This window comes from Herpailurus yagouaroundi, unplaced genomic scaffold (assembly GCF_014898765.1).
Source record: "Herpailurus yagouaroundi ecotype Mexico unplaced genomic scaffold, PumYag 181, whole genome shotgun sequence".
Classification (NCBI taxonomy): domain Eukaryota; kingdom Metazoa; phylum Chordata; class Mammalia; order Carnivora; family Felidae; genus Herpailurus; species Herpailurus yagouaroundi.
Genome location: NW_024412412.1, coordinates 24,237,287 through 24,259,747, shown reverse-complemented (window position 1 = coordinate 24,259,747; position 22,461 = coordinate 24,237,287). Strand labels below are relative to the sequence as shown.

The 22,461-nt window shown below is 36.7% G+C and overlaps 1 protein-coding gene across 6 annotated transcripts in view; it reads right to left on the bottom strand.

The window, feature by feature from the left end:
* Positions 1–8,947: 8,947 nt before the first annotated feature.
* SGCZ (sarcoglycan zeta) overlaps positions 8,948–22,461 on the bottom strand; it is a 1,125,109-nt gene continuing 1,111,595 nt past the window's right edge. For all 6 annotated transcript variants that reach the window (XM_040490100.1, XM_040490103.1, XM_040490099.1 and 3 more), the window contains one exon: positions 8,948–14,698. In XM_040490100.1, coding sequence (XP_040346034.1) covers positions 14,504–14,698 — 195 coding nt within the window. In that variant the 3' untranslated portion in view covers positions 8,948–14,503. The remainder of the gene's footprint in view (positions 14,699–22,461) is intronic.

Sequence of the window (22,461 nt, the reverse complement as noted above, 5' to 3'; positions counted from 1 at the left end):
CATTAGGTAAAATCTAGAGGTAATAAGATTATGTTATTAATGCTTTCAAACGATGAAAAAGGAAAATAAGAAATTTGAATCAGTAAATAACATTATCTAACTGCTGACTTTCTGTCTTTTCAAAACTGGGTTCATCCTCATTTACCTTTTTGCAAGATAATGTTTTTATCAAAGGCTATGCAGTTTTATTCTTTTTTTTTTAAATTTTTTTTTCAACGTTTTTATTTATTTTTGGGACAGAGAGAGACAGAGCATGAACGGGGGAGGGGCAGAGAGAGAGGGAGACACAGAATCGGAAACAGGCTCCAGGCTCCGAGCCACCAGCCCAGAGCCTGACGCGGGGCTCGAACTCACGGACCGCGAGATCGTGACCTGGCTGAAGTCGGTCGCTTAACTGACTGCGCCACCCAGGCGCCCCTATGTAGTTTTATTCTTATAAATCTTAAACAAAAACGTTTGGAGATCTAAACTTGAAACAAGTAAAATTAAAGGTGCTCTGGGAACAAATGAGCTTTTCAAATACAATGTATAAGAAAGCATTGTGAAATAACAATTGGATTATAGAACTGCTAGTTCTGTATGTTATTACTAAATATAAAAATGTCACAGTTCTCCAGAGTCTCTAATGCTACAGCCTTAGCTCACATGCAATCTGAACTCTTGTAAAAGGAGAAATGATGATCTAGGTCTAAAGCAATTTTTATGTAGTATGTAATTTTATTTACTTGTCATCAAAACCAGGTGTGTCAAATATTTATGTGCAGACATAGAAGCTTTCATGAATATTAATAGCCAGTAAGGTAAGAGAATCGAATTCAAAGTGATAGCATAAATAAAACAAAAGGGAAATTCTTGGGGTAAATTAGAAAATTTTTATTTAAAAAATATTGCTATCTGAATATTCGATAGACAGGTGATTTGAAAGCATTTCTTTACACAATGGCATGGAGAATTTATGTAAGTGAAATCTCAGGTAACAATATAGCTCCTTGCCGAAAAACCTAGAGCAGCATTTCCAAAGATATGGTTCAGTATGCTACTCTCTGTTAAAAAAGGTTCTCTGCTTCAGTAACTGGGAGACATTGCAAAATGTGTCTCCACGTTGAAGTTATTCAACATGTATTAATCTTTAAGTAAAAAAAATTGTATGACTTTACTTGTCCAGTCGTTCTCATGGTTTTTCTTGTTCACTTCTGTTTTGTCCATGTGACTTTTTTTGTTTTACCCCCTTGCTTATATTTTGTGGAACCGGTGTGTAATGAAACATACATTTGAAGACACCAATTCAGTGTGATATGTCTGCATTAAGAGACTTCTATCCTAGTCTGGTTTTAGGTGAATATCGCCTATTTCCACAGGCTGATTTTGTACAGAAAAATTAATTGAAGAAAGTGCATATTTGTAGAATATCCTCTACCCATGAAGAATAAAAGGCATATTATCATAGAAAAAATAAAGGATCAGTTTATCTTCTGAGTAACTATTTTAATCTAAGATTCACTTTATTAGAGGTCTCGATCTTTATAATAATATTTATTTACCACTATTTTCCCAGAGACGTTTCTTCCTAAAATAAATGATGTTGTTATAATGGCAAAGCCTTTGTTCTAATGACACACACTTATCACATTTGACCAAAATTTGTACTAAATACTTTTATTTATATTTACTTTAAAAAAACCAGTGAATATGCATTTAAAATTTTTACAATATATTGCATGTATTTTTAAATAATGCCAATAAAACTAATTTATAAAAGGATATAATACACTATTTAGAAATTTTATTGGAATGTAAATATTTTATTATAAAAATAATTTGACTGAAGTTATATTTTAAAATTAAAATGTACAAGATTACATTTTTGGAAGATATGCTTATACATCTTAAAATTATATAGGGATATTAGCTAAACTGATATATATTATATTGTCTCAGAAAGTGAAGTTATGTGGTCAAAATTCATTCTTTCCTCTTGTTATCCGAAATATATGGCGATTATTTTTTTCTTTAGGTATAAAACTTTCAGCCTTTTAAAAAGCATAAAATGTACTATATAGGAGTAAAAATTAAAAATTCATAATACCTAAAAATAGGTAAGATTTTAAAACAGGAGGCAAAAATAAACCCAAAAACCTCAAAACCAAGAAAAAAAAGATGTGATTCCAGCACACTCTTAAGGTAGAGAACATGTTTTTCTGCAAACAAGGCTAGTAATCATGGAAAAATATACAAGGACTTTCATGCATTTTTGTGAAGAGTTGACATATAACTCCCAAATTACCCAAAGGAAACTAAAGGTGTGCATGTTAGATTACATATATTTGGGGTAAGCATAATCGCGTTATGAAGAATTTCCTATACATTGAATAATCATAAGGTCATTTCTGTGAAAAGTCTCATAACTGAATTTATTCGAGTGGCCCAATTTTCAAATAAAATAGAGCATGTCTTTGTTAGTGTAGGATAAAAATGAGATGCAGCTAATTGAATTTTCCATAGTCAAGCAATTACTAAGTGAATTCTGCTTAAAATTTTTGCCCAGTAACACTTTTATATTAGGAAAATCCAGTCTTTTATTTTGAAAAGCAGCTTCTTTTGTTGCAGATGTTCCTGTTTGCAAATAGTGAATTTGGGTGTTTAGGTTAAGATCATTTTGTTGAATTCCTTGGGTAAAGAAAAGTGTCCCAGTTATATCTTAATCTATTTGATAAATGTATTTGGGGAAAAGTGCAGGGAATTAAATGAAAACTTGTAGGTACCAGATTATTACTAGCTTAAATACATCTTCAGATTCAGAAATGCTAACCTAGTCAAACAGTGAGTAATTAATACTTTAAGCCATGTACTTTTCCTTCTGTTTATTTTTTGAGATGATTCTTCTTTTCTGAGGTTATGAAAAACCAGACTAATCCAGACACCATGGACTGAGAAGCTAAGCCTGTGGAAATTGCATCACTTGAAGGATATTATGTGTCTTTTATTTTCTCAATATATTATTCAGTGTGTTGAAGTCATCATGGAGGGAATCATGTTTGTAAATAATGGCTTTGAGTTTAATACAAATGATGCATTTTAATGAGAATAATTGCCTTTAATCTTTGACTATTTTTTATATATCAATTTCACTTTAATTTTCAAAATATAGTTCTTATCATTCATTCACCTTTTGAACACATTATGTTTTATGGGCAATGACTGATCACTGCTCTTAGGTTAAGCAGACATCTGAATTCCCTTTCAGGATCCATTTACACACCATCATAGAATTTAGAGGCATGGTAGGACAGAAACTAAAACCATTTCCTGAGAATTCATATCAAGTTGTTGCCGTTACACGGAATGGATTAAATATATTTCCCCACCAGAGCAGGACAATTTAACACATTGTTGCAGATAAAATGACAATTTTCTTTGACATTTTCAGTGCAGCATCTTAAATTTGAAAGTAGATGGCTAAACTAGGTAAAAAACTATACGTTTTATACAAAGTAGCCATGTTCAAATAGTGCTCAAGCTTATCTTGTATGTTGTTTTGTAGAGTTTATTCCAGTAACTTTTATGCTATGAAAGATTTTAACAGTTTTTGCATTTATCACATTATCATGGTAACTCAACTAGATCAATCTTATTTCAACTTTTAGGAATTTAGAAAGTAGAGTACAATCATATAGAAGCATTTTCTAAATGTGGATTAAGATACTGATTTTAAATACAGGACAAAAACAGAGAAAGAAAGATAAAGTTGAGGCTGAAGAGACTCCATTAGATTTATATTCCGTTTCCTGATCTTTAGTAGGATAAAAGATCATTTAATTTTCCTGATCACGACACAAATATGGACCAGGGATTACCTTGGGCCACTATTAAAAAAAAACCCTTTGCTTAAACTAGATTATGAAATAACATCTAAGGACAACTTTAGAAATATGTATGGATTTTACAAGTCTATAAGGTATTTGTGTCTATTTGTCTTTACCCATTTAGGGGGTGGTGAAAACAGGGTAGGTCATTTGGGCTTTTTTTAAGCAGTGTGGGGAAGTTGATGGATCAGTCAGAGCCTTCGAATCTATTTTTAGTATCAACATTGACAGTAAGTGTGCTCCAAACTGAAATGATTTATCCTAGAAAAAAAAAGTTATTGTAATGCAAATGATGGTTACTCTAAGTTGCTAATATTAGATACTAGTCCTCTGATTTGATTGTTTTTGTTTTAAGTGTTCTAATTAGCAAGTATTTATCACCATGCATTTTCTTATGCTAACTATGCTAAGATAACCATACCGCATAATAAGAAGCCATATTTAAAGAAATGACTTGAGCTGTATACTCTTTATGTATTAAAACTTTGAAAATTGAATGTTGGAGCTTTCAAATACCGCATTGCTTTTAGGCCAGTCATTATGGTTGGCATAAAGATTTATTGGACTATTCTGGGGACATTGTAACAACACAAAATCTTAGGATGCCTAAGTAAAAAGAATAACTTACCCAAACCCCTCTCTTCATATAATTCTACTTTTCCTTAGGGGCAAATGACCAAGGCGTATATTTGTAATTCAGTGTTTTCCATGATAAGTATTTGTCAAATGCCTTTAGAATAATTCAAGACACAAAGCTGATAATCTATTATTCAATCATTAAAACTTCAGGAATAGTAAGAATCTTGTCACTTGACTCAATAGATGAGTCTCAGAGAGGGAGACAAAATTGCTTTAGCTTGGGATATATTTTGTGATAATACTCAGGTCGATTTTATAGCTGACTTCTTCTAATAGACACATGAAGAGGAAAAACAACTAATAAGTCATTTGATGTAATATGAGCAACGTTGAAGCTTCAAGCGTTTTGTAAGGGCTACAATCCAGAGTAAATATGGCCTCCCGGTAGAAGGTGGTTACATTATGAATTAATTTTTTTTTTCAGTACATCGAGGATTTTATTTTTTATCATTAGCATTCTGAGATTTATTTTTTGAAGGGGAGATATTTCATAGTAAAATAATTTTTGTTGATACTTGGTAAAGCATCACACTCACACAGGAAGAAGCATAATTTTCCACATGTAATCAGGACATAAAATCAACAGCAATAATGGTCTGTGTTAAAAGAGAGGATGTCTGATGCTAAAACATGAAACCTTACATGCAATTATGACCTAAGCCATGATATCAGTTTATGACTTTGAATTCTACTATAGATTGAAAAATTGCTGTGAATATTTATTCTTGAATTTTTTAGAGAGAGTATGTGAGGAGGGAGAGGGAGAGAATCTTAAGCAGGCTTCACTCTCAGTGTGGAGCCCTATGTGGAGCTCAATCCCATGACCCTAGGATCATGACCTGAGCCTACATCTTGAGTCCAATGCTCAACCAACTGAGCCACCCAGTCTACTGAAATCTTGATACTTACTTCCTAATTAACTTGTTATGACAATTTTCCTAATTGACATCCTTGTATTCAGGTGGTTGGGTTGGCCACATTCTACCCCAGATCACCATATAATGTTATAAAGAAAGCCCTTTGTGACTTGAAATTACAAGGTTATTCTTTTTCTTCAAGTGCTTATTATAAAGAGTGAGACTCACCCTGTCACTCTTTGCTTATTTTCTTCCTAGAACTTTTCATTTTATGAGATAATCTTATTTATTTTTGTACTATTTGTGGTCCACATTTCCTTGCCAATCCAGAAGCTCCACAAGAGTCAGGGCCTTTTCTATCTCTGGTTGGTTGGCTACTATTTGTTTACCAATTCCTAGACTAGTAAAATAGTGCCTGACATATGTAGGTACTTGTTATCATTTATTAAATAAATGAGCAAATGAATGCATTAAAATCAACTAAACATAAAAAGTATAATAGTTGATTTACTTAACTTCTCTGAAATACAACTTTCTTGTCTATAAAACTGGGAGTAATTAAATTTAATCCAAAAAAGAGGTGAGATTATAATTGAAGAAGTAACGTTAATTAAGTGTCTTAATTCAGTGTACAATGAACAATATAGCTTAACCCATCTTAGTTAACTTACTTCTATCTTTGAACAGTAGACTGTCACGTAAAATTGTTATCCAGAGCCCAGATCATTTACATAACTCAGGCAATTCCATTGTGGACTTTGAATTACAGAACGGACTATAATTCATCAAATGCTTGACAACTGCCACCTCTATTCCTTATTCGTTTCATTTCAGTACATTGCTTTATAGGTTATACTGCCACATTAGAGTAAAAGTAAATCTTATATAGCACAGAATTAAACCCTTTAAAACCATAAAGCATATTAAGGTGATATTGATGCATTTAAAAGTAGTTTGTATTTAACGTCTTTATTTTACAATTTAGGAAACTGAAGCCTAGTGTCGAGTTGAAAGAACTTGAAAATCATTTCACTGCTAAAATAGGGCAGATGTACTGAAATTAATCAATCACTCCAGAACCCCTGACATTATAAATGATCATGTTGCTCTTCCTGGAGAGCTTCAACTTTGTTCTGGAACCATTCTCAGTACAGCGTCCCATACTGATAGCCCCTTTCAGAGTTGGTCAGAGTTGGCATGCAAGGTGAATCCATGTGCAATCACAAATGAAGTTTAAACCTCTTGCTTAGATTAGATGTATGCAGATTATTGAATGACAGAGCAATACAGGAATTAGAATCTGATTTTTTTTTTTTACTTCTACTTTACTGATGCTCCTTTTTTAAAAATCAAACCCATTTACTTGTAAGGACTGCACTGCTTCAAGTTGGATAATGGATCACAGTAAAAATAAGTCATTTGTAGATGTCAAAAGATGATATGTAAAAGGAAACTTATATTTTAATATTTTACTTTGAAATTTCAGTTATTATTTAATGAATTTAAATTTGTTATATTATGGTGCTCTGCTCTAAAGCCATAACTTATTAAATTTATTTTTTTTCTGGGCTTTCAGATCACCTTTAAACAGCGACTTCAGTATAATGTGCTATACATTCATAATATACTGAAATGCCATTAAGTCAGCTATAAATTCAAGACGATCTGTAAAATCCAATTGGGTAGTGAGATTGACCCGAGGACACAAAGTATTATATCTCTCTAGAATTTGGGGTATGTCTTTCTTTGGCTTTATATTTCCTTAATTAATCGTAAGAACAATAGGTAACTTTCTACAGATGTCCAAAAGCCCTTAGGTGTGGTGGCCAATGAATTCAGAATCTTCTGGTAAGTTGTAAACATCAAGAAAATACTGAGTTCACCATATTCATAAAATTCAAATGGTATGAAATTTTACCAAGACTTTTCATCTACAGTACTTTTCAAACTGTCACTTTCCTGCATTATAAACCAAACTCATTTATAGACACTGCTATATGACACGTAACAATTGCATAATAAGAAAAACTATATATTTTCAAAAATATCTGGCAAGATCTCACATGCTTTGGATCTATTCCATTTATATTTGACATCTTACACATTTTGTATAATTTGTATACATTTGGGGTAATTTATTCAGGTCTTAATGAATAATAATTATGAATCAATTGAAATTCTCATGCTTTGTAACACTCTGATCCTATAGCATCTTATATTGTATAACTATTAATAGTGAATAGAGGACAAATTTTTAAATGAAATGATTTCTTTTAAGCATTGTGTTTTCTTTATTGGCCCATGGATAAATACCTAGGCCAGAAGATTCTTTAGAGTTAACATAGGAAATGTTTATACATTGTGAAGCGACATACTTATTTTTCTCTAATGACATATTCTATACCATTTCCTTTTAAATATTGACTTTCAGGAAACTTAAATATAAGCTTAACATTCAACATATTAACTAGTTTTATTTTAACGATCAACCTTTTTGTTCCTTCATTCTTCTCTGTGGCTTTAATTTCATTTTTATTCTGTTTTAAGTGTTGACTCTATGTTATAAGAAATCTGATATTCTTTCTGGTAACAAGTGATATATTGGAAACTAAGTGATCACTACCTATAAAACCTGATTAGATCAGTTAAAATAATCTGTAAATGTAATTGTTCTAATATTTAATTGTGACATAACATGCTTTCTGTGCCAAGCCAATGTATTTATCTTATCTTTAAAATTTATATCCACCACGAGAAACAAAAAAATGAGTGGACTGGGCTAGTTCTGAGAAAAAGCATAGTATGTATTTGTAAGGTGCAATTAAATCTTTATGAGACAATCTTTCTCCTTTTAGTATCAATGCTATTTCTTTAAATAACAAAACACCAGAGGGGCAATTTATATTTTCAATAATTTCAAGTTATTCCTTTTTTGAGTTAGAATACTTTTTAACTGGAAGAACATATTTAAAATCACTAGTGATTACTATAATAGCAAGATTTTTCATTACCATATATCTCACTTTCATAGAAAGTAATATTTCTTATTGAAACCGAGGAAAAAAATACACACATATACATAAGTATATGTATATATATGTGTATATATATGTGTGTGTGTGTGTGTGTATATATATATATATATATATATATACACACACTTGCCATTGCACGTGTATGTATTTATGTGTAATGATATGGGTCTGTGTAGGGATGTATATTTGAGCAAATAGCAATTCGTTTAATCTTAGCCCCAGAATCATATCATGGAGATTGCAGAAGGGATGAACTATTAGTTAATCGTTTGGTAAAATGTAGTGACCAAGAATTTTAAATCAATGTGATTCCTCTAGTTTCACTGGGCATATGTTTAAGAAGAACAATATGCTCAATTTTTCATAAGGGAAGCATCTTTATCAAGTATAAATATACAGATTAAAGTAAAATTTGAAAAGCATATGTCTTACTAGAATTGGTATCTAAAACACATAATTGAAAAAGGTCTCTAATCACTACAATACCCACATCCCTCCTCTTCAAACTTTTTTTTTCAGTTAAATAAATGATAGCATGTAAGTTTTGATCCTCTTTGTTTTGACTATCACGTTTAATCATGGTTACACAGTAGCACCAAAATCAGGACAAAATACAAGTATTACAGGAGAGATCTTAAATTATATGAGCTCATTGCATGCTTCAAAGGTCTCATTTTTTGAGGAAAACAAAGTTTCCAACTGCCAAACTGGTGCGTTTTCTCCCAAAAGAAATAGAACCCAATCCACCCCAAACTAAACAAAAGATACAATAGACTGATTTTTGAATAGATAGGTTATCTACAGTTTATGGGACAGGTAGTCCATTGAAATAGAAAAAGATTGATTTTACATAAAGCAAGATAGAGTACAAAAGCACAGCTTTTGTATTTTGGTAATATTGCAATTTTACAAACATATTGCATAGTATGTGTAAGAAAATAGTTCCATTTTTCATATATCTATATATACAAGAAAACATTTACATGAAAATTACAAAACAAAATAAATGAGTAGTGAACCTGGTTTAAAGAATTGTATAAATAACGAGACACTCAAACTTGAAATTATGTATCTCCATTGTTAGCGAATGTCCTTGCACATCTTCAACCCTGTTTGGCTCTTATTTATAAATATTCAGACAAATGAGGTATTAAGACTGCAAAAACATAAATGATCACAGTTCATTATACCTCATTTCCTTTCATGTTTTTCATTGACTTTCTCAAAGAGTGGAACTGCTTCAATCAACACTTAAAAAATAGCCCTCTGGTTCTGAAAGTATTTCAAATTAATTACATTCTCCAAAGAATTTTTACCAAGCAATGAAAGTTGAAACTCCGCTGAGTAAATCCATCCGGTGCCCATTTTAGGATATAGTCTTTATATACTGGTCTTATGAGTATCAAGGAGCTTATTATGCATGTATAAAAGGTAAGTGGACTATACTAACAAAATTTTCCTTCCAAAACCACAACGGTAATTAATGATCTACAGCTCAGAATCCTGCACGGAGGATGTTTACTGCCTCATGTTATAATTATAAGCCCTCCTATTCATTTGAATAAATTAGTAGAAGCAGCAGGGTTACAGAGCTAAATACAATAGAAATCCCAGTCTTTGGTCTTTGATATTTAGATAACTAATGAACTGCAGTATAAAACAATATGAATAACAGTGTTCAATGAGGTCATTCATTAGTTTATGATTATTTTAAAAGAATAAAAATACAATATCATTTTACTTTGTGATAATGATATTATGCAATATATGCAATATACATTACTATCATATACTACTACATAGAGAAAATACGTTCTCCAGGTATCTTTTAAATATGGTCACATGAACAATTCGAATTAGACCAAAGCTGCTGGAAGAATAAGGTAAGGCCTTACTCTTAAGTAACTCAAATGTGAATTTGGCTTTGATGGCTGTATAGAAAATTTGGCCAATAAATATCTTCAGCTATTTTAATAATTTAATATTAGGATACTGACACTGTTATAAAATATAGCACTTAAATGCATTAAACACTCTCCAGTCTTCTCCCAACTGCTGCTTCACACAGAGATTCCATGTTTGCAGTGACACAATCCATGAGGAGTTTTTATTGCATCCAATGCCAGTTTTATGAAATGAGGCACAGTCCAATTGAGTAATTCAGAGGGTAAAATATGCAGCAAATTTGAATGGTTATACAAATTCAGCAACTGACTTTGGTGATCAAATTACCTTTTCTTCAGAAGACCAGTGCTTTTTAGTCTGATGGGGATAAAGTAGGAACAGAATGACCAATAGAGTATTAATATTTGGTAAATATCTCTATGAATTTCCTAAACAGTCATTGTTAATGAGACCCAAATATATTCTCTTTCATATATTTAATGTCAACCATAGTACTGAAGCCTGTCAATGAAGCATTATTTCTAAAAGAGACATTAGTGTCCACAAGGTAAGAGCAAGAAAGAATATAGAAAAAGGATTAAGGAGCAGGGTGCTGGAAAGATCCGCATTTTAACGTTTACAACCAACATGTTAAGGTAGAGAAGATCACTAATGCTAGTTTAGACGATGCTACTGAACTCAAGATTGCTGAGTCTCTTCTTGAGTGAATCAGTGAAATTTAGAGATGAAAGTAACCAAAGGAAACTTCTAGTTGTCTGTACCACTCTCACAGGTAAGTAAACTGTGGCTGAGATAACGAAGCACATTCCTTAAGTACCTTTCTTGAGTAGATAAGGGCAGAACTAGAACTCAAACTCCAGGCTCCGTTTTCAGAGATTTGGGGGACTGAAATCTAAGATTTCCTGATTAGTGTAAAAGTCGAAGTATAGATTGATCTTAAATCCTTCAATAAATAATTATGTACCAAACTATCAAGCTTGTGGTTCCTAATAAAATAAGGGGGGGGGGATAGGACCAAGAAGTACAGGGTAGAAATTTTAGAGAGGTTGAGCAAAAGAAACAGGAAATCTGGAAGTATATTTTTTTGAGCGTGTCTCATTTAAATATTCTAAAAGAACAAAGAATAGTGTGTCTTCTTTGCTTCTCTCCTTTCAACCGCCCCAGAATCAGAGCTCAAATACTTGCTGTTTATTCATTCCCAGCTAAAAATTTTAATGCTAGGAATACTGTCAATCCCTTTCTTTCCTTGTATACTCCCTGCCTGTGGGCCTGCCTTCCTCCCTTCTTCTCTTCCTGCCTTATCCAGGATAACAGAGTTTGTTATCTATGTGGGACACCTTAAAGGAATTATTTTTTTCCGAGTTAAATTTAGGAAAGATGAAACCTGCATCTGAGTAAACTGCACTATATTTATATGTGTTGTCATATAAAAAAATGCTATTGGAGAAATATGATGAATCTGTTTAGTCTGCAGTTAAAGAAACTCTGTAATAGGAAAGAACCAAGCCTTCATTTATGAGGAAATGAAGGACTTTTAGGAGCAATCGTCTATGCCTTCAATAGAAACTCAAACTCTGAGGCTGAGTCTATACTTAGATTTTCAGGAATCTAAAACAGCCAGTCGAGTAATTTAAACCAACCACTCAGTGTTGGATAGGAAAAGCCATCTGTATCACAATTTTTTGTACTAAATCAAACAGATATTTTTACATCATTCAGACCTAGTCTAAATCTCTTAACATGTATTTCAAATTGTGTCTATACCATTTCATAACCTATTTGAATGTGAAATTGGACAGCCCGTCACTGGAATTGGATTTTATACCGTTTGTCTCCTCATTCTCTTTCCTTTTTTCTCCTCTTATGACATATAATTTTACATTTCAGCGGCCCTTCCACCTCCTAAAATTTTTGCTCTTGGAATTAGAACATGCTAGAGCTGGAAGGAATCTCAAGAGACCATTTGACTCAGTACTTTTGTCGTATAGTTGAGTAAACTGGAGTCTGGAGATATCCCCAGACCGCCTAAATCAGCTCACTGATCAGTAGAGGACAGAGCTGAGATTAGAAACAGCGCTAATTACTAATCAAAAGAATTGTTACCATTTGACTAAAAAAACTTTCTAATTGTTTTAATTGAGGGATGTTTAGAACTTGAATATGTCCAAATTAATGCACAGTGTTTTCCTAAAAGGTCCATAACACAGTGATTAGCACCCATGATTTCTCAAAACTTCTTGTGTTATATACTTCGTGTACTTGGCTAACCCAGCATGAGAATTTCTCATATTAAATTCTAATGTTTTCATTTACAGAAGTTGAACTCTTACGTTATGATAGGACTTTGTAAGCAACTGCATAGTGCTTACTTCAATAGGAATTTGAGTTTTCTATAATAACTTCTAAGCACAAGTCAAGTTCTATTGTAAAAAGTGATAAAAGTGCGCTAGCTTTCTGACTTTTTGCTGAGTACAGAATGCATTTTAGTAAAATGGAGCTTTTTCAAGCATTCAGTAGGTTAGGTTATCCAAACAAGGGTATGTATGTATTCTGGCCAAATGGTTCAGTTTGTTGCTTACATCACCTAATTTTTCCTACTTTTGCTAAATTATTCAGCAGGGTCCCATCCCCACTTTGCTGCCGTGGAGGCCTGACTTCCAAAGGATCTACAGTCACAGAGCCCTGAATGAAGCTTGCACACGCCTGCTATCGGGTGCATGGGGGAAAAGGAAATTGATTGACATGTGAAAATTAAAGACTTACCTTAATCAACTCATCTTCCCATAATAGGAAAGACTTAAATACAATTTTACATTCTTGGATTCTGTAAGTTTCAAGAATTCCAGTTAAGGAGTGCTGTGAGCAACAAATCTGCATTATTCTGGAGTTATTTATTCGTGCTACTTTACAAAAATAAGCAGTGGAGAATGGAAGGAGCTAGGATTTCTGATGCCAGGGTAGCTTAACAGTCTAATAAAGGTAACCAAATGTTAAGAGCTGAAAGGAAACACAACCAAATTCCTTAAAATAGGAATATAATGGAGTAAACACATTTTCAACATATTTGTTAACATTTATAGTTTTTACTGTTTAAGCAGGGAGTTATAATTTACTTTCGACCATCCTTAAATCTTAATCTCCAATAAAAAAGAATACATAGATATAATTCTGAAGGTTATATTCCAATGGAAAGTGAACCCATTCTCGGCATAATGCATCACATTAGTATTAATTTATTTAGAGGATATGGTTGAATTTTAGCAGTCAGAGTCAAATTTAAAGGGAGTGGAGAAAACAAAGAGTTGTACTATGAGAACCTAGTGTAAAAGATAGCAGGTGAATTAAAAAAAAAATCTATGGATTCCATACCATCAGTAGATCTCTCTTAATCCTATTTTATATCGGAATAAATTAGATGTTTCGTTAAAAGCAAATACGTCACATGCAAAAGCCAAGTAAATACTATATAAGGCCATTCAGATCTGACAAATGACAGTATAATGGCATTTTGTTAATTCTGTAAAGATTATATTGCTGAGTGCTTTCAAAATTACCTAATGTACAAAATTCTAGACTTAGTAGACAAAGAGTAACAACACACTGAATTCAAAGAAACAAATAAAACTCAAGGTGGGGTTCTGTCTTGTTTTGTTTCGTTTTGTTAAAAATCATGTATCGAATTTAATTTTTAGTAAAGCAAGCATTATATAATGCTTCAAAATTTTAAAATTCGGGGATAAAAGTTTACATCCAAAAAGATGATTGGAAAATTGTGCTTTCAGACTGTCGAATTAGTTTTCTGACAGGGTCAACCATCTCATCTTGCCATTGGATACTGAGAATTTCATCTATGTAATGTGTATGTGTGCAGTTCATATCCAGGTCCTGCAAAAATCTAAAACTGTGTGCTTCACTTCATGTAGCAAAGGCACCTATGTTTTTCTCCCTTTTGAGCAAAAGTTATGATCCAGTTTTCCCGTGGAAGGTGATTTTTTTCCACTGTTTTGTCACCCACACTCTCTGCGTTGAGCAGTACAGTAAATCACAAGAGAAGGTGGCAGCGAATCCCTGCTTGCATGGGAACAAGTTGCTCTGTGGACCATTCGAAGAAGCTCTGGACTGATCACAAGGGAAACCGAGCAGAACTGTGAAGCAGACGGACGGGAACAAAAGGCTATTCTGGTGTGAGGAGAAATCAGTCACTTCAGCTCCACAAGCAGATGCTGCTACTGGACTGACAAGTGGAACCTAGTCCCGCTGGAGAAAGGTAAAGTTTGCCATTGGGGCAGACACACAGTTCGTACACTGCCTGCCGAGAATTTGAGGAGCTGGGTGAAGACGATGAGAAAGAGCCGGTCGGTAGATTCCCCAGCCGGATTTTCTCTGCGTTCAAAAAGATCTAGGGGGAAATGAAAGTGCATTTCAATTCATTTTAGCATTCTACGTTCCTCGGAGCTTTACAACAGGGTCTAATAAGAAAGACCAAACAACAAACAATGCTATTGGTTTTAGTTGCCACGCTTTGTTGAACAAACAAATTACATTCCGAAGGCACAGCCCAAAAGCTCGGCAGCTCTCTGCTCCTTTGAGACGTGGTGCATTCTGACAGAAAGCCCTCGATCTGAAAAGCAATACTGCGCAATCTGCTTAAGGGGCCAACCCACTTATTCAAACACCACAGAAAATTAATGAGTTTGACAGAGTCTCTCCCTTTCAACTTCTCAATCGTGCCTGGTCTAAAGAATATACAAAGAAATAAGGATGTGCATGGAGAGGGCGTTACTGAAAGGATGGACAGTTAATAATTAAAAAAAACAAAATTACTCTCTGGCCTGATGTTTCAAAAGTCATAAAATCGTGTTGACAGAGAGTCTGAAGGAAATATACCAAGTAGATAATTCACACTATTAACAACAATTATTAGATGCAATCAGGTTTGAAATCTCCATGAAATGTACTACTTGTATGCCACACTTCCTTTGCTGTATTTTCTAAGTTGCAAAATTACTTCACTTATTCCAAACATGGACTTGCCACGTTGAGGGACAGTGATCACGTGGTTTTGACATGCAGGGGGAAAGTTTCAAAGAAAGAAAAGCTGAGTCATGAATTTGAGCAAAGAAACCGCTTTCTGGAGCTATTTCTTCATTCCATTGTTAGGTAGCTAATTACTGCCTACAGGCGTCTCTAAATTGACAGGAGAGTCTGAGATTACTCCATTTCCCACATATTTGCTCTCCTCCAAGTCCTATTTGTTTCTCACCGGAAATCCTAGGATAGCCCCCTAACTGGCCTGCCAGCTGCCATTCTTGTCCTCTTAGAGCCTATTTTACATCATCTTGCTTAGTGAACTTCTAAAAACTACAGATCAGGTCTTGTCCCCCACCCCTGCTCAAAATTCCCTGATGGTCTCCCACCACATTTATCATGAATATGGATTCCTCCCCAAGACTCAGGAGCCCTCCAAGATCTGGCCTCTCTCTAACACCATTTCCGGTCACTGTCTTTGCTCCAACATTTGCATTTTCTCCAATATATCAAAAGAACTCTGGCCTCAGGTCTTGTTTACTCCCTATTTCCTCAGCCTGGAATACTTTTTTGCTCCAGATATTTACAAGTGGGGTTAGCTATTCACGGGCTGGTTAGAAAACGGGGGTAGGAGGGTGATTTCTGCTTTTTGTCTTTTTTGGGTATTTATTACTATTTTTAAGTATGTATGTATTTAAGTTCAAGTTAATGAACAACTACTGTAGTATTAGTTTCAAGAGTCTAAATTGAGATTCATCACTTACATATAACCCCCAGCGCTCATCCCAATAAGTCCCCTCCTTAACGCCCATCACCCATTTAGCCCATCCCCCCCACCTCCTCTCCAGCAACCCTCAGTTAGTTCTCTGCATTTAAGAGTCTCTTATGGTTTTTATCTTATTTTTCTTATTTATCTTATCACTGTTTTTGTCTTATTTTTCCTTCCCTTCCCCTATGTTCATTTGTTTTGTTTCTTAAACCCCACCTATGAGTGGAATCATAATTTGTCTTTCTCTGACTGACTTGTTCTGCTTAGTTTTTATTATGTTTGAATAGCCAACTCCTTTATGTTTTATTTTTTAATTAAAACATTGAAATGCAGGAATCTATCGCATGCTGCAAATAAGACAGAAGAAGAGTTCATATACCAGAGACATGTATATTATAGATTACTTTAGATGCAGTCAGATCTCCGCTAAAAGGTCACCTATAAAAGGGTTTTCTTAACCACTCCATGAAAATAACACTAATCCATTAATCTCTCTTTGACAGCTTTACTTTTCTCTATAGTACCAGTCCCTTCCTAACATTGTATTAAGTGTGCATTCCTTCATTGTTTGCTTCTCTTACTTGCAAGGTCGATCTTCAGCTGTCTTTGGTTCACAGCTGCAGAACAGTGCATAAAATTGTGCCACTGCTCGGTGCATGAAATCGTGTTCTTCCTTCGCCAGTAGGCATGTCCTTCCCCTCTAGGGTACAAGTGTCACCCTCCAGCAAAGCCCAGTGCATTCACTTCACCCCCCATAGAAAAGGTTCTCCTTATTGGTTCTCCCATAGACACGTATTATATTTTATTTTGTTCCTCAGTTGATGTTATTTTACAGTCCTATTTATATCTGCCTTTATATACTAAATTATATCCTCCTTGAAGATAGAATCATACCTGAAATTTTTTATAACTTCACAGTGTTTGACTCTGCAACATACAGTTTCCACATAATATACAAATGGTGGTGGAATAAATGAGTAGATCGGAAGGCATAGGGATGATTGAATTCACCAACAACATTCGAGTTAAAGTGTCATTAGAACTTTCATTTGTAGGTGTCAAATGTTGAAATTTATCACCCCATAATTACTTCTTTCAGGGTTACGTAATTACTGCTGTGCTCCCGTTCTCATTTCTTTAAGGAGACTTTTTTTTTTTTTTTTTTTTTTTTTTTTTGCCTGGTAGGAAAGTTAAAAGCGCACAAATCTAAGCAGAAGGAAAAGACACATTTTGGGGTAGAGAGGCTGGGCCTCCTTTCTCCTGGCTCTGTGTCCCCTTGTTGAGCGCCATGAGTGACTGTACTACCAACTATTGACATAGTCTGGGCTCTTTAGCTCGCTTCTCCCCAGGTACCGAGGGATGACTTCTCTACTGGATGGGTTTAAGAGAGGAACTGGGCTCGCACTTTCCTCACTTCCTTTTAGAAGCTAGCATGCTCTCAGAAAGCGGAAATCTCGGCTTTGCCAGAAACATGTTAGCGGGCGAGCTCTGGGACAGCCGGGTTTAGGTCTGCATGTTTGCAGAGGAGGAGTTGGCTCCGAGGAAACACCAGGAGCTGGTATTTCGTCCAGAGAACCACGGACAAATAAATAAGACGATGGAGGGTGGAAATGGAAAGCTAACGAACGTGGGCTGAAGAGGCTCCTGTGGGATGGGACCGGAAGACACTGTGAGAGGTTCATTTATTAGTAAGCACAGAAACCCACGTGGCTGGTTAGCCCTGGCAGTTTGGCGCAGCTTTGCTGACACAGTTTCTACAGCTATGGAGCCCCGCTCGTTTCTACAGCTACGGAACTGGTCATCCCCCTGCCCCTGCGTGCAGCCTAGGGGAACAGCTGTGGAGAGTGGCGGTTTCTGTACAGGCAGGGTGTGCAGGTGGCAGGTGTGGACACAAGCACAGCTGTGGAGGCCTCAACCATTTGGCCTGATGTGAGCAGAGCAGCAACCCCCCCCCCCACCCATGTTCTCCAATCTCTACTCTTGACAGCTTGTCCTCAGAGGACAATACTTAATTCCGTGAACTTCTGAGATTCAGACTGTGCCCTCACCCGTTTAGGGGACGTATATTTTATTAATAACTTTAAATGCGTGGGGCTTTTGGAAATATTGCCTTGGCTTGAGATAGAAAAAAATAAATCGGGAGGTAGAAAGAGGTGTTTCACATCGACCGTTTCCAGCCCAGCTTTGCCAGGTTTCCGCAGCATGTTTGTGAGACCCTCAGGGACCTCGGGAACAAGTCCCTGCACACCTGGAAAACTCCTTGCTGCCTGCTGACCACCATGAGTTTTCTTTTTTAAAAAAAATTTTTTTAACGTTTATTTTTGAGACAGAGAGAGACAGAGCATGGGTGGGGGAGGAGCAGAGAGAGAGGGAGACCCAGAATCCGAAGCAGTCTCCAGTCCCCGAGCGGTCAGCACAGAGCCCGACGCGGGGCTTGAAGTCAAGGACCGTGAGATCATGACCTGAGCCAAAGTCCGACGCTTAACCGACCAAGCCACCCAGGCGCCCCGAGTTTTCTTGCAGAGCAAAGCACCAGCTAAGAGGCAAGCGAGTCCGGGGCAAACCAGCTTGCGCCAAGACGGAGCCCAGTACTGAACTTTCACCGACTTTCCCCCCTCATTATGATACTAAAAATCATGCCCAGGGGTGGAGATTTAACGTGTTAATTACACGCGAGAAACACTTGAAGAAGCAGGACCCTTAAGCGCACAGGTGCTTCCACTCCACCCTCTTTCCAAAACCTGCTTCTTTAAAATATTCTCCCTGACCTCTCCTCGGAGAGTCAGCCTGGCCATTGCTTCGTTTGTGCCGCCTCCTTGGTGCTCCAGCCTCAGGAGCATGTGCTTTTTCATCTCGGGTCCGGGCCGATTTTCACCATTGCTGGACCCAAGGACCCGAGTCCATCTGTGGACCAGGAAGGGGCGCTAAGAGGAGACGCGACCCAGTAGAACTAGGGACGCTAGACCCGGACCAACGCCCACGACTGAAGGGCCGCCAGGCCTCTCTGTTCCGAGTCACGGGGACTGGTGGGTCTCCAGTCTCCCCTTTTCCTCACTGCCCTTCAGGCAATGCTCTGACCCCATCCCTTCACTCCTGTCAGGATTTTCTATCTTCTCTTAGCAGTTTTGTTTGCTCCCTTGTTTTCCTTCAACAGAAGGACGTAATCTCAGTGACCGGACTGCACCAGGGCTCTGCTCCTGGCAGGTGTAAGGGACCTATCCCAGGCCCTGCAGGTGCAGCTGGCCTGGGCCTTCAGAAGGTAGTTGACGCCACCCACAGACTTGGAGCATTTGAAGCCTCCCACCGGAGCAGGAGCCCCCTGGTTCTTATCTTTGCTACCAGTACCCTTGGAAAAAGGGACTCCCATTTAGGTCCCTTTGAGCGGTGATTTTGGGAGATTCCTGCCAGGACCGATCAACCCGGTAAGGGGCTAGAGCTCCTGGGCTAGAGTTAGAGTCCGCTTTTGGGCTTCCTTTTCTTTGTCCCTCTCTTTGTCTTTTTTTTTTTTTTTTTTAACCACCTTTTCTCCCCTCTGGGAGGTCCCTGATTTGTAACTTTGTTGGAAAACCTATTTACCTTTGGGGTTGCCTGGATGGCCCAGTGGTTTAAGCATCAGACTCTTGATTTCAGCTCATGATCTCACCGTTTGGGAGCTTGAGGCCTACATCTGGCTCTGTGCTGACAGTGCAGAGCCTGCTTGGGGCTCTCTCTCTTTCTCTCAAAATAAATAAACTTTTAAAAACCCGTTTACTTTTAGTATCTGTGTACTCAACTGTGGACTTAAATCTGCCTCGTTTAAAATTTAAAATGGACTATTCCAAACATGAAGAGTAAACCCCCCTCTCAGTCCCCACGAGACTAAAGCCATGCAGTCTTGCCCATGCGGAACTTAAAAGCCTACAACTGTCTGAAAAGTCCTCTCATGATTTGTAGTTGAACCCCCCTTCCCTGGAAGCATTCTCTTCTTTGAAGACCGTATCCCCAGCAGCTATCCTAACTTGACCGGAACAAAACTTTTTTTTTTCCTTTCTCTTTAAAATTTTGTTAGACTTTGTTCATTTTGCGCCGACCTTTCCTGGCATAGGGGACAGGAGGTTGGAGCAGCTCGGCTGACAACCCCCGGGGGCTCCTCTGGAACTGGCAATGGGGGACCGGCACCCACTCTCTGTGCCCCTCTGACGTCTCAGCACCTCACAGGCATGTCGGCAAACAGACCTGATAGCCAGACCCCCTCGATTTAAGCTGATGGTCCTGCTTTTATTCGAGCTGTTGAGGGTTACCGCTCGTGCTCTCCAGGTGGAAAAAATGTAAGGACCACGTGAGTCTCAAATAGGGCTCTTCTGACATGTCTAAATTAGTTTTCTTGTACACAGAATTAGAAAAAGCTGGCTATACGACTAAACAACCAAAACCTAGGAAGCCGTTTGGTTCAATCAGGGAAGCCTCCCACTTTTGGGGAGGAGCCAGGTATGCTAGGCTTCATTTGTTTGTTGCTGCGGTTTTTGCTATCTTTGCACAAAGTCAGCTGTGTTCTAAATGGAAAATAAAATATAACTAATGAATGGATCCATAAATTATAATGCTATCTTACAGTTAGGTTTGTTTTAATAAAAACGGGATATTTAGAAATCGGGTTTGTCATGTCTTCTCCACAATTAGTGAAACAGGCTAGATTTTGTTTGCATCTTGTTTGTGTATATGTGTCCATATGTGTTATAAATACGAGATATTTTTTCTATCTCCAGATGGTATTGCTAAAATTAATTTGTAAAGGAGCTCTATGTAATTGGTTTAAAGGCAAGCACTTGTAAAAACTGGGCATTCTAAAAACCACTCAGATAAAAACTAACCCGTATGTTTTTTAAGTTCACTAGATCTGGGATGAACTTCCTTACATTCAGGCCTATACATTACTCCATAATACGGATGCCTCACGGGAAGGGCCCTACTTGATGCTCCAGAGAAGTAAGGAGGAACAAAAATCTAAGACACCTGACCCCCTTCCCAATAATCAGAATACTGAGGAAAAGGAGGAGGGAGATGGGGAGCGACTAGAAATCCTAAATCTACCTCCCTGAGTATGAGCACCAGAACTGATGTCCGACCCACTACCTGCTCCTGACCCCCCCCCCCAGGGGGCTAAAGGGCAACCAGAGAAAAAACATGTTTGGCAGAAGGGAGTGACCAGAGACAGAGATGGAGAAATGATTGTCCAAACTTTAAAATCTGCCTCTGGCCTTGCCGGGGGCTCCCTGCCATCTCTTCCTCCTCCTCCTCCTGTCCCCTCACCACCACTGGGGCCACTCAGGCTGCTGGCTCCTGCTCCTGTACCATCCCTGGGGCCTCCAGCACCATCGGCGGCCCAAGAGCCCCCCTAGACTTAAAGCGCTCACTTTCAATTTCCCCACAAGAGCACCAAGTAAAATGGACAGTGGGGAGCAAACAGATTGGCTGTTTAGTGGACACAGGTGCAACATCCTTGGTATTCAAGCTAATTCAAGGCTGTTGGTTTAATTAAAAACATGTCTTTCGGAGTTATCAACATCGAGTTCATTGTACCTGAGTTTATTACATTCATGTTGTATTTGTTACAATTTGTCAGCAAAAATGACTTAAAATAACGTTAGGTTTTTTTCTGTCTCCTGAGGTTTTCATGGGTAATTGTTAAGAATAAGTAAATTAAATAAAAAGGTCTATAGCTTTCAAAATCTTTGGTAACCTAAAACTTTAAAGCTTTGCTAGGTTAAGTGATACATTGGGTTAAGTTCATTGGGAATCTGAATCTTTTCAAAATAAGATAAAATACTAATACGTTAATTGCTAAACAGATTCATCTGCTTTTGGCTTATTACAAAAAAACTAAAGATACATTTGAATCTGTTGGTAAACATGTTTTATGCTATATCAAATGATTGTACCATAAAAAAGTTCACATTTTTAAAAATTATGAAATGTATTTGTATATTTCCAAAAAATTTGTAAATTGCCAAAAGTAACTACTGTTGTAACAGACCGTTCATACCTGGTTAGTACCTAGTTTTTACTAGAAATTGAGGTTTCTAAGACTTAAAATTCTGATAAATGTAGTTGAGACTGCTGGAAATGAGAAGGAAAACAACACTGAATTAAAAAAAAAAAAGGAAATATGTTTAAAGAGGCATAAAGAATGAAGAAAATATTTTTGTTGCAGGAAGAAAGTAATTTTGTCCTAAGATGAGACTGTTTAGAGAGAGAAGGCTTAGGACAAAATCTGAATGAAAAAGAAAGCTGCAGAAGGTTTGTGGAGAGAATCTTTGGAAAAGAATGTCAGGTGGTCAGGACTAAGATTAGAATAGATGAGTTTTAAAAGTACACTGGTATAAAAA